The 14,712-nt window shown below is 40.0% G+C and overlaps 1 protein-coding gene across 1 annotated transcript in view; it reads left to right on the forward strand.

Annotated features, from left to right (window-relative positions):
* The window catches only part of cacna1ab (calcium channel, voltage-dependent, P/Q type, alpha 1A subunit, b), a 107,998-nt gene that overhangs the window by 51,933 nt on the left and 41,353 nt on the right, over window positions 1-14,712 (forward strand). The window contains exons 21-30 of the mRNA XM_085276049.1: window positions 218-350; window positions 557-686; window positions 1,871-1,930; window positions 2,129-2,235; window positions 12,145-12,244; window positions 12,795-12,955; window positions 13,279-13,416; window positions 13,779-13,980; window positions 14,079-14,243; window positions 14,332-14,442. Of these exons, the coding sequence (XP_085132175.1) occupies window positions 218-350; window positions 557-686; window positions 1,871-1,930; window positions 2,129-2,235; window positions 12,145-12,244; window positions 12,795-12,955; window positions 13,279-13,416; window positions 13,779-13,980; window positions 14,079-14,243; window positions 14,332-14,442 (1,307 nt within the window). The remainder of the gene's footprint in view (window positions 1-217; window positions 351-556; window positions 687-1,870; window positions 1,931-2,128; window positions 2,236-12,144; window positions 12,245-12,794; window positions 12,956-13,278; window positions 13,417-13,778; window positions 13,981-14,078; window positions 14,244-14,331; window positions 14,443-14,712) is intronic.

Here is a 14,712-nt window from a genome sequence, read left to right on the forward strand (position 1 = left end):
TCTAACTTTTTTTATCAGTTTAATTTATTTTTAAAACATGTTTTTGACTGTACTATAATACTGTGCATAATATCACTGCAGTGACACCTAAATTAAAATTGTTGGCTTTCCTCTTGAACTTAACAACAGTGCAATATCAGTCTTTATGTGTCAAACGTTGTCTCTTTGTGTTTGTCGATTCTGAGTTCTCCCTGTTTTCTTTGCTGGATTTTCTTAGTGAACAAGAACGCCAACACCGACCAGAAGAAAAGTGAGGAGAAGAAAGAGGAGGAGAGCGAGGGCGGAGATGAAGATGGCCCCAAACCCATGCCTCCTTATAGCTCTTGCTTCATATTGTCCACCACTAACCCGTGAGTATATACTCTGTGTGTGTGTCTGTGTTTATACACAAACACAAGCTCCAAGCTTTGTACCATGCTGTTTTCTAGAATATGGAAAAGTTATTGTAAAGGAAAGTTTTTCTTTACAGCCTAAGACATATTTCATATTTAATGTGTTGTGGGGTTTTTTGTTTATTATTTCTTAACATGCACACGCGTCTGTGTGTCTGCGCCAGGTTTCGGAAGTGCTGTCACTATATCCTGACTCTGAAGTATTTTGAGTTCACCATCCTTTCTGTCATCGCTATGAGCAGCATCGCTCTTGCTGCAGAGGACCCTGTCAACCCTAAGTCACCGCAAAACGATGTGAGACACGACTATGTGTTTGTGTTTTTCTGTCTGCATCGTTCTTCTTTTTTGATGGGATGTGTACAACAGATATAAAAATGAATATTTTGAGAACTTTTAGCAAGATCTGGGAATAGTATATGGTTTTAAAGTAAAGTTATTAGTTGTTAATAAATCCTGTCAGTGAAGAGGTCAGCAGTGGTGATATAAATAGCTTGTGCTAGGGCTAGAAGGATTTGGCTACAGCTAAATTGTTCATAATACATATTAATCATAGGTATCACATCATCCTAATTAATATTTCCTTTTTACATACCTATTGATAACACCCACATGTGATAACAAGGAGTGATTGCAAGGCAGATATTTTGCAGTTTTGCAACCGACAGTTCATATCCGGCACACAAGATTTCCTGTTCCATCGATGGATTTCCTTGCATCCAACCAAAGCTTACTCAAACAGGATTGGTCGGTAGCAATGCAAACCAGAAAGCTTCTATTACCAATGTAGGCCCTTGGCTATATATCACATGCAAATATCTCTTTGCGGATTCTGTTCATCAACCCAGGTTTCCCCAACCTTATAAACAGTACGTTTGCATAATGACTGAAACTAACACCACCAACAAAAAATAAGCTGTGGGGTCAATTTCTTGATCATTAACCATGATGATTCTTGATCATCGTCACTGGTGCTCGTCTTAGTCATTATGTAAATGGAGGGTTGGGAAAACCTGCCATCAGCTGAGACTGAAGAAGTCACCTCCCACTGAAAATGCTACATCACGATGAACAGAATCAACTTTTTGGGATTTCCATAAAGACGTATTTCCTTACCTGGATGACTGATCATGCATCAATACATGTCTTTATGGAGATTGGATATTTAGTAGCTTTTTTTTCTCTGTTATTACATTAAATCAAGATTTAGAGAATGTGGAGGATAGGTTAACACCGCAAAGAAATATTATGACAAAAGAGAAGAAATTATGAATAATCTCACTCACGGCAAGTGGATTTTGTGATTGAGCTGTTTGAAAATGGAAACCTAAAATAGGTTTAGAACTAGGATCATTGTCTTTCTAGTGTGTACTTTTTTTTCTTTGCTAATCTCTCCTCCGTTTGTCGCATCTTTTCTCACTCTGATTCATCTGCTCTCTCTAATATGTTAATTTATCTCATGGTGTTGTGTCCCTCCGCAGGTGCTGCGTAATTTTGACTACGTTTTCACAGCAGTCTTCACATTTGAAATGTTGATCAAGGTAACAAAGTATCACAGTGCGACTGTGTGTGACTCTCTACTTTGAGCCCTTTTTTGTGCAGTTGTATGAGGCGTCCTCTGTTTGTGTGTGTGTTTCTGTATTTGTTAAGGCCAGCGTGCTTTAGAGGGTAAAGTCAGTGTCCCTGTGTATGTGTGTATATGAGTATATATCATGCTGAGCACACTCCTTGTCTTCCAGATGGTGGTGCTGGGCTTGTTTCTCCACGAGGGATCCTACTTCCGTGACTTGTGGAACATTCTGGACTTTATAGTGGTTAGTGGTGCTCTGGTGGCCTTCGCCTTCACGTAAGTTCCCCTCCCCATCCTCCTCTTCATCTACTCCACTATCCTTCCACACCCACACACACATTTAACCATTGACAGAAAGACCTTTGTCAGTCAGCCGTGTACACTAGGCGAGGCCCGGCTTCCACCCTCCTGTTGTCTCAGTCTGCTCTGCGTCAGAGCTCATCATCCCCTCTTGTCTAGTATCCCCTTCGCTCTGTTCCCGTTTCTGCTTCTGTCCATCTTTTTTCCCAGTCTTTTCTGTTTTCTGTAGGCTGACTCCTTTCCATTTTCATCTCTATTTCTGTATTGGCCGCCATCACATGTGTCATCATATCAGCAGGTCTTTCTCGATGTTCAGTCGCCACCTTCATCTCGACAACTGACGGCGATCCATAACTAAAATGTATCCCTGATATTTCACACTTAAAAGATCATCACCATCTTTTATTTAAAGAGGCTTTTTGTTATACTGTCATCTTCATTTCAACCACTGTAAGAGTTTCCCAAATCATTTCCCACACAACTGTCTATAAGCTATAAAGTGCAACCTGCTCCTTATCAACATTTTCTCCTCCCAAATCTTCCTTGCTCCCGATCCCTTTTTTCCCTGTTTGCCAATCCATGCCACTCTGATTTCCTTCTAACCAGGCCGTGAGTCATCTCTTTTGTCCTTCCTTCCCTTTTCTTGCATCTCAGTCCCTGACTTAGATCCCCCAAGCCCTGCTTACCAACACTCCCCCCAGGTCCTCTTCAGCCCATGTCCCTGCTGATGCCTTCTCGTCAAACACCTTTCAACTCCCTCTCTCATATCAGCACCTCCCCCTCTCTATATTCACCTACCCGTTTTCTCAGTGTCATCGCCTACACCTCTGTTGTTCCTAACATATGGCAGAGAGAGTAACCTAGCAAGGGAGTGCTGTACTGCTCTCTATGATCTTAGTTGGCCTCTCCGTACTGAACCACAGCCCCTGGGTGTATGCCATGAGAACTCCCACAGGAAAAGTTGGGAGATCATCAAAATTAGTAAGATTCATCCTCTGTCGGCCATGAGTGTCAGTTTTTGAGATATCTAAGGGTGGACTACAGAGGAACATTATTAGGAACTAAGTAATAATACTAGAATGTGCTATATATTTAAAATACATTTGGCACAAAGATACAGTGGAAGAAATGTAAGAAAATCTGATGGTACTCAATTTAGAAATGAACACCATCAGATTAAATGCAGATTTATTCAACGTTGTTGAAACAGTGCAAAGTTGCTCGCCGTATGGTTCACATCTGGCTGTGGAGTACTCCTGCTTTGAATTTTCATGCTGTATGTTAAGAAGAGGTGTTGCCCATTGCTCCCTAATTTACCATTAATCCCACAAACCACAACCTCCAATCTTTGTTGAGTACAACTCCTATTATCCGCTCCTGATTATTCAGATTCCACCAAATGCACCATTCAAGCTTCCACTCTCCAAAACCCATTGTATCCAACATCCTCCACCTCGTCATTCTTCCCCATGCCCCTGTCCGGAGGTCAAAATTAGTCATTCCGTGGGGGTGAGGGCGCCCCAGACACCTTTAACCCTTTAATTGCCCAGGCTCTACATCCGCCACTTGGAAGAACACTTGTCCCAGGAAGGACTCATCTCCTCAGCGTCCCTCCTTACTTCTCTTTTGCCAGCACACACTCAAATGTACACACATACTCCTCCACCATTCTGACCATGTTAATGAAACTGGAGGCACAGGTATTTAACTCTCCTTTTTCTGCACGACCCAGGAAAGTACATGGGAGGGTAATAAGCAAGGCATGCTGGGGCAGGGTGTAGTGGATGGAATGATTTAGTAGACGTTATTGCGATGGATACAGCTGAAGGGATCATTTGTGTGTTTGTGTTTGGTAGAAAATAAAAACATGCATTCTCCTCAGCTCTTTGGATGCCTATTGCATGTCTTACTTAGTGTCTACATGAACACTTGCTGTGATGGACAGTAGACAGCATCACTAAGAGCTATGTTCATGATGTTTTAAGCAAAGGATTATCTCCTAAATATGGCATCTGTATCTGAGCAAATAGCTACTGTAAGGGAGTGTTCAGATTAAATATGAAGCGTGTTTTAGAGACAGCACCACTGCATGAAAACTTAAGGGGTAAGAAATCGGAATGTGACGTGAAGTGAAGCTTCTTGTTTTTCTTATTTTATTTTTTTTTAGAAAATCACAACAGCAATCCAACCATTTATTTTTGTTATGAAGAACATTTTTTAAAACAGGTTATATGAAGAAAAACAATAACGTAAGGAGAAAAGAACATTTACTCATTTCTTTACTGCAGAGGTACCGAAAATAGTATCAAGTATTAAACTGGGATTGGTATTAAATCAGCATCCTGACAACCATAAAATGATACTTGATGAGAGTACTAAAGCTTTTTTGTTTTATCAAATTATTATTTTGTGGATTTAGGTCATCAATACAGATTACACAGATTAGACAGATCGAGCGCATTGTTAGATTAAATCAAATGCTAGCTGTTACCATATCCTTCGATTCTTTGATTAATTCTTGACACTTAATCACATTTGATCTTAATGCCACAACTTGTGACACTTTGTACTGAGTCCAAAGACACAGAGTATACCAAATTATATTCGTGATATAAGGCCAGAAAGTGGAATTCTCACCCAATGTGAACAATTACTTGCTTCTTTTCTAAATCATCACAAAATCAGCTCAGCTCAACTATGTACAATCATTCATACATATCAATCAGCCACAAAATGTAACGAACTAATAGGTGAAGTGAATAAGGTAGGAAAGAACTGCCCAGAAGTGTGTCTGTAAGAAGCCAGAAGCACTGATCTGGCTTCCAAATTCCCAACAAACCAACAAAAGATCCATAGCTAACAAACATCCCAGGCTCCCCGAAGTCCCGTATCCTTCCCTTATTTTAGGAGGACAAAGAAAGGGCAACATAGTATTAGTTATGGTGTAGCTGAAGGGTGAATGAACACATATGCGCTGGTCAGTATTTGAGTAGATGTTAGCTGACCAGGGAAGCTGCAGATGCAGGCAAATACAGCATAGAGAAAATAGGGTATCAAATTATAAGGCGATACTCTACAAATTGAACTTGTCACACTGTTGGTGAAGCACTGCAGATAATATTAATAGTAATAAAAATAGTAACTTTTTTATACCTAATTGATTATAAGGTCTTAATTGGTTTTACCTTTAAAAGCACCAATCCAGCACCACCTATGGTAAATGGCCTGTATTTGTATAGCGCTTTACTAGTCCCCAAGGACCCCAAAGCACTTTACACATGCAGTCATCCACCCATTCACACACCCATTCACACACTTATAGTACCCGGGTTTTAGATTATTTTGGTTAGGCAAGGAAAATGTCAAACACACACAAGTATAAATAGCAAAATATATAAATAGTAAAAGGTGACAATTTTCCACCACTTTAGAAAGAAACACAAACAATTGTTTCAGATGGATGATAAATTTGTAATGGCAAGTTAAAAATCAGTCCACTGCTGCACCCTCCCCAGCATGACTCGCCACTGAAAAGAAGATGCCTCCTGCCCCCCTGCACTGGTGTTCCTCCCCTCTCCTCTCCCCTTATTTACTTCTTGAATCACCCTTCCCGTTTCTCTTTAGGATGCTCTCCCACCATTTCCCCTCACACCTTCGCCTCCTCTCTCCGCCCTCTTTGTAGTTTTCTCCTTTGCCTCCCCAATCCTACCATCCGCTTCAGGGCTGAGCTACCAGACATTTTTACTTAAGGGGGCGAAGGCTTCACTCCCACCTGTGTAATTCCACTTTGACGCATGACATTCTTTAAAAGCAGGTACATCACAGAACCATTGTACAGAGGGTTTTTTAGCATGGTCGCAGTACAATGGCTTCGTATTTTTATGGGTTTTGAACACAACAACCACGCTTTTGGCACCTTTCATTCTCCAAAATAAATGCTGAATGATACAGTGTCATTAGTGAAATTTGCATGCACTCACAGTACACTGTGAAAGTGTCTTTCCTCTCCCGTTGACGGTGTGTGTGTATGGGAAAGTGCACACAAATCCTGGTTTCTTGAGTGTCCGCTCGTGATGGATGTCCTGTGTATATATCTATGCGCTCTAACGTGTCAAGAAAACCTGGAACCGGCCACTTGGAAAGATTTAACGCCTTTCTCTTCTCCTGTGTAGATGTGCATGCAAAGCAAGCTTTGATAAAATCCCGCTAGATTTGATTGCAGATCTAATGAGGGCAATTTGTGCTGTAGGCCTTGTCTAATTGATCATTATGGTGTGATAAGATAAGAATTGGTGTAAATGGATGCAGCAATTGAGTTTCCTCCTCCAGCCGTGAAGGTAATTCTTCATAGAGATGGTAGCACAGCAGGCCGCAGCAAAAGACAGCCAGGAGGGAGGGAAGATTTGCACGTCTAGAGTCTCAGCAGGGGGCCTGATTCACAGAAGTGCTCTTATTATAACTGCAGAGCTCAATAAGGTACCTGAGAGTAAAGCAGCACTGATGGAATAAAAGGTACATTGCTGCAACGTAAGGAGGCACGAAGAGGCTCAACAAAACTATATTATTATATTTTATTTTAAAGTGTAAATCTTTTACATTATATGTCATGTTACAGAATCTACTCTAAAGAGTTGTAGTGTTATTTAATAAATTACACAGCCCCCGTTTTTATTGCATTCGATTGATTTGAGCCAAAATGTTCTAAAAAATATAAAAGCATTACATTATGTGCTTATATTATATTAGCATAATATATTACTATGATCCCAGACTGCTTCGATGAAGTCGATGTCTGAATTCAGATTTATGACTCCATAAGATGTGTCGCCGCTGATTTTCAGTCCAGTTCTTGTGTAATTTAGCACACCTCAGCATTTTCTCCCTGTTTCCATGTCAAACTGTGTTATCTTTGGCTTTTTTAGTAGCTTCAGCTACAGAAATGTGAACAAATGATTTTAAAATTGTGTAGCCACAACACTGGTTTATTCCTTGAGTTAGGTGCTGTTTTTATCTGTGAATAACTCACAGTCAGTGTTAAGTGGTTTTACAAAGAAACAACACAAACCCCAAAACGTTCCTCTGAGAAAGCTCAGGTACAAGGACTGGACTTAAAATTGAGTATTAAAAAAGGAGCCGATGTTAAATAAAAACTTTATGAAATCTGCAGAAAGCCTGGAAAGGTATTTCTTAAGACCACTTGATAAACAGTTAAGTATAAAATGTGAGGTTGTTCATGTGTGTTACCATGAATCATTTATCATTTTTAAGGGAATATCTACATAAAGCGATACAGCCCATTTTAAAAGACTCATTCCAGCACTGTTCCAGTGTGTTCCCTGGACAAAAACATAGCTCAGGAAGCTCAGAAAAGGAGCTCAGTTAAACAGAAAATATTAAGCTAAATCAAGTAAAGCAGCTTAAGGATAAATATCAGTACAATCCTTTCAAAGGAACCGATGATTAGAAATCATTTTCCAGTTTGGTCAGCACTGAAAACTGTTGTGCTGATCTAAAAAGAAAAAGAAAAAGAACACTTGCTAGTTGGTTTGGAGAATATGTGTTTAATTATTGTCTCAAAATGACAAAAAATGAAAAATATGAAAGTATTATTTTTTCAAAGGAATGAACGGTATCATGTGACAGCCTGTAGTGCGTCCTTCACAGAACACCACCAGTTTTTCTCAAAGGAGTCGTACACCCTGTTGCAAACTTTCTTTTTAAATCTTTTTTTAAACTAGAAATTGTTTTTTTTTCAAGGTGAAAATTTAAGACTGTAATTAAGCCAACATTGCCTAATGCTACAGAGCCCCAACGAGCCAAATGTAAAGTGGTTTTTGGCTCAATAAATATTCAGATCAATAATCATTTTAATATAATAAGCTTACATTAGGGTTGGACACATCGATAAGAAAATAGATGGATGGAATTTGCATTAGGTAATGCGATGTGTTGCTGGAAAAACAGAGTGGTGGTTACTGAAAATGGGCTTCTGTGTACCTATGTACATATTCCATTAAGAATCATAAGTAATATATGATTAGTGATTCCTTTAGTCATTAAGTATAGTGTATTTCTGATAAGTTACACTAAACTTTTGAGTGATATTCTAGCTGACAGGTATTTCGGTATCCCACTCAGTGTTTTTTATGGAGACGAGGTGGGCATGGAAAGGAATAATCTGTGTGCATGCGTGTGTGTGTTGATGGGTGGAGGGTGTGTATTTGTAATCGGGTATGCAGGTATGCCCATCTTGCTGTCCTTTTTTGTCTGTCTCTCATGTGAATGTATTTTTTCCTGTTTCTACCAAACCCCCTCTCTCTTGTGTCTGTCTTTGTTGGCCTCTTTGTGTATGTGTGTGTATCTGTGTGTGCGCGTGTGCTTGTGTCTTTCTATGTCTTTTTTCCCTTCCCTCCCCCTCTTCCTTTCTTTCTCGTCTTCTTTCTCGGTCTTTCTTTCTGTCGCTGTCCCTGACTCTTGCTGTCTCCATCTTCGGGGAAACTCAACAGGAGCGTCAGCGGGTAAAGTCCTTCCTCTGCCCTGCTCTATCCTGCTGTCTTCTTTTCTCCATCACCGGGTCAAATTGGCTTCTCTCTCTTTCTTTCTTTACTGTTCTTGTCATCCATACTCATTCTCGCCGTATCATTTCCACTTGTTCTCGTTTCCACCGCTGTGTCCACAAACCACAGGAAACCATCTAAACACCTCAGTAGATTTGACTTAAAGGCTTTGATTTGTAATAATACCTTGTTTAATGAACGCACAACTTAAAATTACCAGAACAATAGTATCAAAGTGACACCCCACCCCCACTGTCGTTTTGTAAGCTCTTTCTAAAGGAGGCTATAAACCTTTTCTGCGCGTGTGTCCCTCCCTGTTATTGGCCTGTATTCTAACCTAATTTCCTAGAATTTATGTTTTTGTTTTGGCTAAATTGCAACAGCAAATGTTTTTTGGTTTTTTTACCTTAGACATAGCCATCATGCTGTCATCCGTAGCGTTTTGAATTTGCATTTTGAAGCCTTGCTATGTCTTTCTCCAAAATCTTGTTTTTCAGTCCCAGAAGTGACCAAATTTAGACAAAAGCATGGAGTGTAATTCTATTAAATAAGGCTATGAAATTTTCATTACAAGGTACATCTACAAACCATGTGACAGGAATGTCAAACTCATTTTACATCATGGGCCACATGGAGCCCGCTTTCATCTCAAGTAGACCGGACTGATGAAACTCTTCCTGTTAGTGTAAATAAGTTGAATCCCTAAGATATCTTAATATAAAAAACTAAGTGCATGGCTCTTTGGGCTTAAATTGTAAGAAATAAATGTGCAAAATCACATAAAAACCTCTGGTGGCTCATTGGCCAGACTGTTCTGTAATTATAAATCAGAAAGCTTTTTGTTAATTCACAGAAAATAGCCTTTTTTAACTGTGGAAACATATAAAAATAATATATAAAACTTAACTTTCTATACTAGTGAAAAAAATGGGTGTGTATCCTAGAAACACTGATACCTGCTGGAATTTCATCCAAAACAAATTTTTGGTGCAATCATAAATACTCAGCTCAACAGTTAGACATTTTAGCACGCAACTCACTTTAGGAGCCAGCCCCAAGTGGTGGGTTAAGGAAATGCAGAGCCTAACCAGTAAATTAAATCTATAAAAGATGCATGTAGCTACAATTACACCGGCCATTGTTTTGAAGCCTCAAGATGAGCGTTTTTGCCATCAGCAGGAAAGCCTGTAGAGCGATCAGTAGTCCTTCTGTAGGACTAGAGAGTCCCAGATATATCTGGGACTCTCCACCATTTGACCATTTGACCATTGACCATTGACCATTTGACGCTTTTCTTTGCAAGCTCCTTTGACGACTAGAAGTCTTTTGCGTCCTGGTGGCCTTCAGATTAAATGTCACATTGGCTTTTTTTTTTTGCACCTGATCGAGGCAAAGTCATGTGGTTTTGCAAAATTTGCAACTCCCACGGGAAAACTTATTGTTCTACACCTTACAAACACCGCTGCAAAGCTTCTGAGCAAGTGCATTCTGTGGCTGTTATACATCTGGTGGTCAGGAAAACCCATTGTGTTGAGTCTGGTATCTTTTGTTTTGTCACCCAGAAAATGTAGAATATTTGCAAGACTCTACTGGTGTGGTTGTGTTGCTACACAGATGAAGGTGAAATACAGGCTATTACTATAGATGTGCCTTTGGGCTAAATTAGGCAACTTTCTATCAATAGATAATGTCATAGATAATCCCACATTGAAATGCAAGACAAAGTATTTTGTGATATTTTTACATGAGAGTCGTCGGCCTCAAGAAGAGACTTTATAGTCCTTCACAGATCACAGGTGTTTAACTATATTTAACTTTATTCCGCTTTTTAACGAGCTCCCCTTTCTGTCATACATCATTTTACTTGGCAGAATACCAAAAACATTTAATCATATGTCAGTCATTAAACTAAAAGGACTGCTGCCTTTGCTATTATGCTAGTGTGCATGTGTGAGATCTTGTGCGTGTCTGTATGTGCAGGGATATTGTTAATTCCCAACACCTTTGGCCTTACTTGGCTTTACTCTAATACTCTAAGCTGCCTGGAGTCAACTTCAAAGGGGAATTCCTATTGATTATCGATTTAGTCCCACTCTCTCACACACACATGCACCAACACAAACCCTGTTGTGCAGACACGAAGAACTGCCAAGGCTCCGACTCAGTCAATCAGCAAAGAATTGAATTGTCTTATGTTTTCTGTCACAGGAACTGAGTTCATAGTTAAAGAGCTCCTTCTTGATGGACAACCTCTTTTCTGCACTGGCTTTGGCAAGCCTCCAGTGCCTCCGGCCTCTGGTTTTTGTCACCCAAAGTGGCCCATCCACTTACTGTTAAGATCAACTGAGCTATTTAGTTCCTTGGCACCTCAATTTTTTCTTCACTGATATTGGTATATGGGTACACAAATCACAAATAAATGTTTAGCTATAGATTTCAGGCATAAACAAGCATTTAAAAACACAGGACTGAGAACGCTTGACTTTCAGCCCAAGATAATTTCCTCTGGTCACTTTCATGGCTCATTTAACACTCCTGGTGTTTGCTTGTGTTACAACATGTAATATTGTGTTCTGCTAGCAATGTCACATGTCCAAAGTGTCTCACATAGCCTCTGTCTACTGCCCTCGTCTCTTTCAAGAAATCCAAAACGTGACAGCTGATTTTAACAAAAACGAAGCTATGTGAAACGTATCGGAGACACGTCCATTAAACTTTAACAAATTCAGGATTATATCAAAAATAATCCTAGCCATGTAATACTTAAAGTTCACGTTTCATGCTGCCAAATCGAAACATCCATTTCTCCTGGAGAACCTAACAGCGCATGACTGAAAAAGAAAGAAAGAGGTTTGGCTGGGCACTCTGCCGGGAGATGCCTGTCAGTATGGAATGAGTGAATGTCTTGTTGTGTGATAGTGAAGATTTTAAGAAAAGGTCGCGATGCTTCTCGATGTCCATGAAACCAAACGGTCAGACAACCGAACACGTTCTCTCCCACCGGTTTCATGTTTGACGTGCAGTTCAAAGTTTCTCTTTTCCTGCAGAAGAAGCGACTGTCCGCACAAATGTTATGTGTATGATTTTTATACAAGGCCGTATCATATGTTTTTGTTTTAGTTTTCCACACAGAAGTTATGTTTAAAAGATAAATTAAAGTTAATGAAAATGTCCCTCACCCCACCTCATCCCTTTATCAAATATAATTGTTGAATAATTTCAAAAGGTTTGGTAAGAGCTCTTTGTTTCATCCCATCAGTTCTCCACTTGGTGCTGAGATGTTTTTCTAACGTTGTGTTTTTTTTGTCATTCCTTGGATCAACTCTAGGGGGAATAACAAAAGTAAAGACATCAGTACAATCAAATCCCTTCGTGTGCTGAGGGTGCTGCGACCTCTTAAGACCATCAAACGTCTCCCCAAGTTAAAGGTAGAGCCATTTGCCCATCACTTTTATTTTCCCAGGTAACATTATACTCACTGAATACTCACTGAATTCCTCGACTGTGACAAAATTGCTGAAAATGTGTCCAAAAGAGGGAAAAACAACATCTGTCTGGGGATCATAATCCTACAGGTTGTAAACTAGCTGAAATGTGTTACCCCAAAGTGCAAAAACACTGTGATGATTTACAGACTTCCTGGTTTTAATTAACTATAGTTAATCACCCTTAACCGTGGGGCACATGGCTCCCCTGAGCCCGGTTCTTGTTAAAAGGGACTTTCTCCTTCCCACAGTTGCCATGTACAGTTGCTCAGACGGGGTCATTTGATTGTTGGAAATTTCTGTCTATTACTGTATCATCTTTATCTTACAATATAAAACCACTTCAAAACTGTTGTTTTGATTTGGCGCTATATAAATACAAACAAATTTAATTACATTTTAAAAATCTTTTCTAAAAGTTGTCTCTGCCATCTCCTAAGAATTTTCAGACGGCTTCATTACATTTGTAAATGTCTCCATCTCTGCCCTGCAGGCTGTCTTTGACTGCGTGGTCAACTCTCTGAAGAATGTGTTGAACATCCTGATTGTCTACATGCTCTTTATGTTCATCTTTGCTGTGGTGGCCGTTCAGCTCTTCAAAGGTCACTTCTTCCATTGCACAGATGAATCCAAGGAGTTTGAGCGCGACTGCAGGTGGGTTCAGATGTTCTCTGGGGAGGCGGTCTTTGGTTACCAAGAAATAAATGTTACAGTCTTTATGGCTATACTGCCACCTAGAGGAGCTTGCTCGGCATCATAATACATTCTGCTTTTTTCAATAGGAAAATGCCATTACTGAACACTGGGCCAACCAACCAACTTATTATTATGTCAAATATAAACAAAGCAGAAATATACCTTTAAGTATGAGTATACATATAGCTATGGTGCTTTTGTGAACGTACATTTTTACATATTGGCTAATGTTTTTCATGTGTTTGTATTATTTAAAAAAACATGTTGTGCCATCTCACCAGGGGCGAGTACTTGGTATATGAGAAAGATGAAGTTAAAGCTGAAAAGCGGGAGTGGAAGAAGTACGATTTCCACTACGACAACGTGGCTTGGGCCTTGCTCACCCTCTTCACCGTCTCAACTGGAGAGGGTTGGCCACAGTGAGTGGATTATAAACACACACAGAAACCCACACACAAATAATAAACTCATTTTTTGATCAAATTTGTTACTGATATACAAATTTTACTTTGTGACAGCGAGAGTTTTACTTCAGCACACAAAAAGTTTCTTTTCTCTTAAGCAACGATCGTTAATATATGCATTTCACTGCATATCGTACTCTGTATGACTGTGTACGTGACAAATAAAATTTGAATTTGAATTTTTGAATTTGGTGCTGCTGTATGTAAATAAAATGTAAAACTGAACTGAATGAGTGAAACTGAGCCACTGGGGATGATAATATATGTATCAGTACATTTTTATTTAGCCTTTTTCCTCCATCTCTCCCTTTTTTTAGGGTGTTGAAGCACTCAGTGGACTCCACCTCTGAGAATCAGGGCCCGAGCCCAGGTTACAGGATGGAAATGTCCATCTTTTACGTGGTGTACTTCGTTGTCTTCCCCTTCTTCTTTGTAAACATCTTTGTGGCTCTCATCATCATCACCTTCCAGGAACAGGGGGATAAGATGATGGAGGACTACAGCTTAGAAAAAAATGAGGTGTGGAGAGAGATTAAAGTTGCTTTGTGCTTTTTCAGATGTCTTGTCCCAAAAGTAAATTAACCGTAACACGCCTCCCCTCTGTTCTCCTCATCCAGCGAGCCTGTATAGATTTTGCCATCAATGCCAGGCCTCTGACTCGCCACATGCCAAAGAACAAACTGAGCTTCCAGTATCGTATGTGGCAGTTTGTGGTATCTCCGCCCTTTGAGTACAGCATCATGGCTCTAATCGCGCTCAACACCATCGTCCTCATGATGAAGGTAGAAGTCGCCCTCTGAGTGAAGTATAATGCATCATATGTCACTAATGCCGTTCTCATTGCTTTCCTGTCTATGTGTGTGTCTGCAGTTCGAAGGTGCATCGATGGTCTACAATAATGTCCTGAAGAACCTCAACATTGTGTTTACCACCTTCTTTTTCTTGGAATCAGTGCTCAAGATCATAGCATTCGGCCCTCTGGTGAGACTTTAAATGAAAACGACCTGCACACAAAAACACACTTTCCTTATGTAGGCTGACCCAGTCTATATGCACCAATATTTCATCCTATTATTCATTAATAAAGCAGGTTATTTTGGGAGGCAGATCTAGATCATGTTTTTCTGGAGAAACCCAGAGTGCACCGTGTGGAGCAGTAGTCATGCTAGCAGCCTCCTTTCGCCCTGTCTCTACTGTAACATCAGCACTATTGGATGGGGGCTCCTTACCTCCTTCTGGCTTTAGGTTGTG

The sequence above is a fragment of the Mchenga conophoros genome, linkage group LG6, assembly GCF_057382185.1.
Source record: "Mchenga conophoros isolate Kocher_MC1m ecotype Shallow Benthic linkage group LG6, M_conophoros_male_GT1.1, whole genome shotgun sequence".
Classification (NCBI taxonomy): Eukaryota; Metazoa; Chordata; class Actinopteri; order Cichliformes; family Cichlidae; genus Mchenga; species Mchenga conophoros.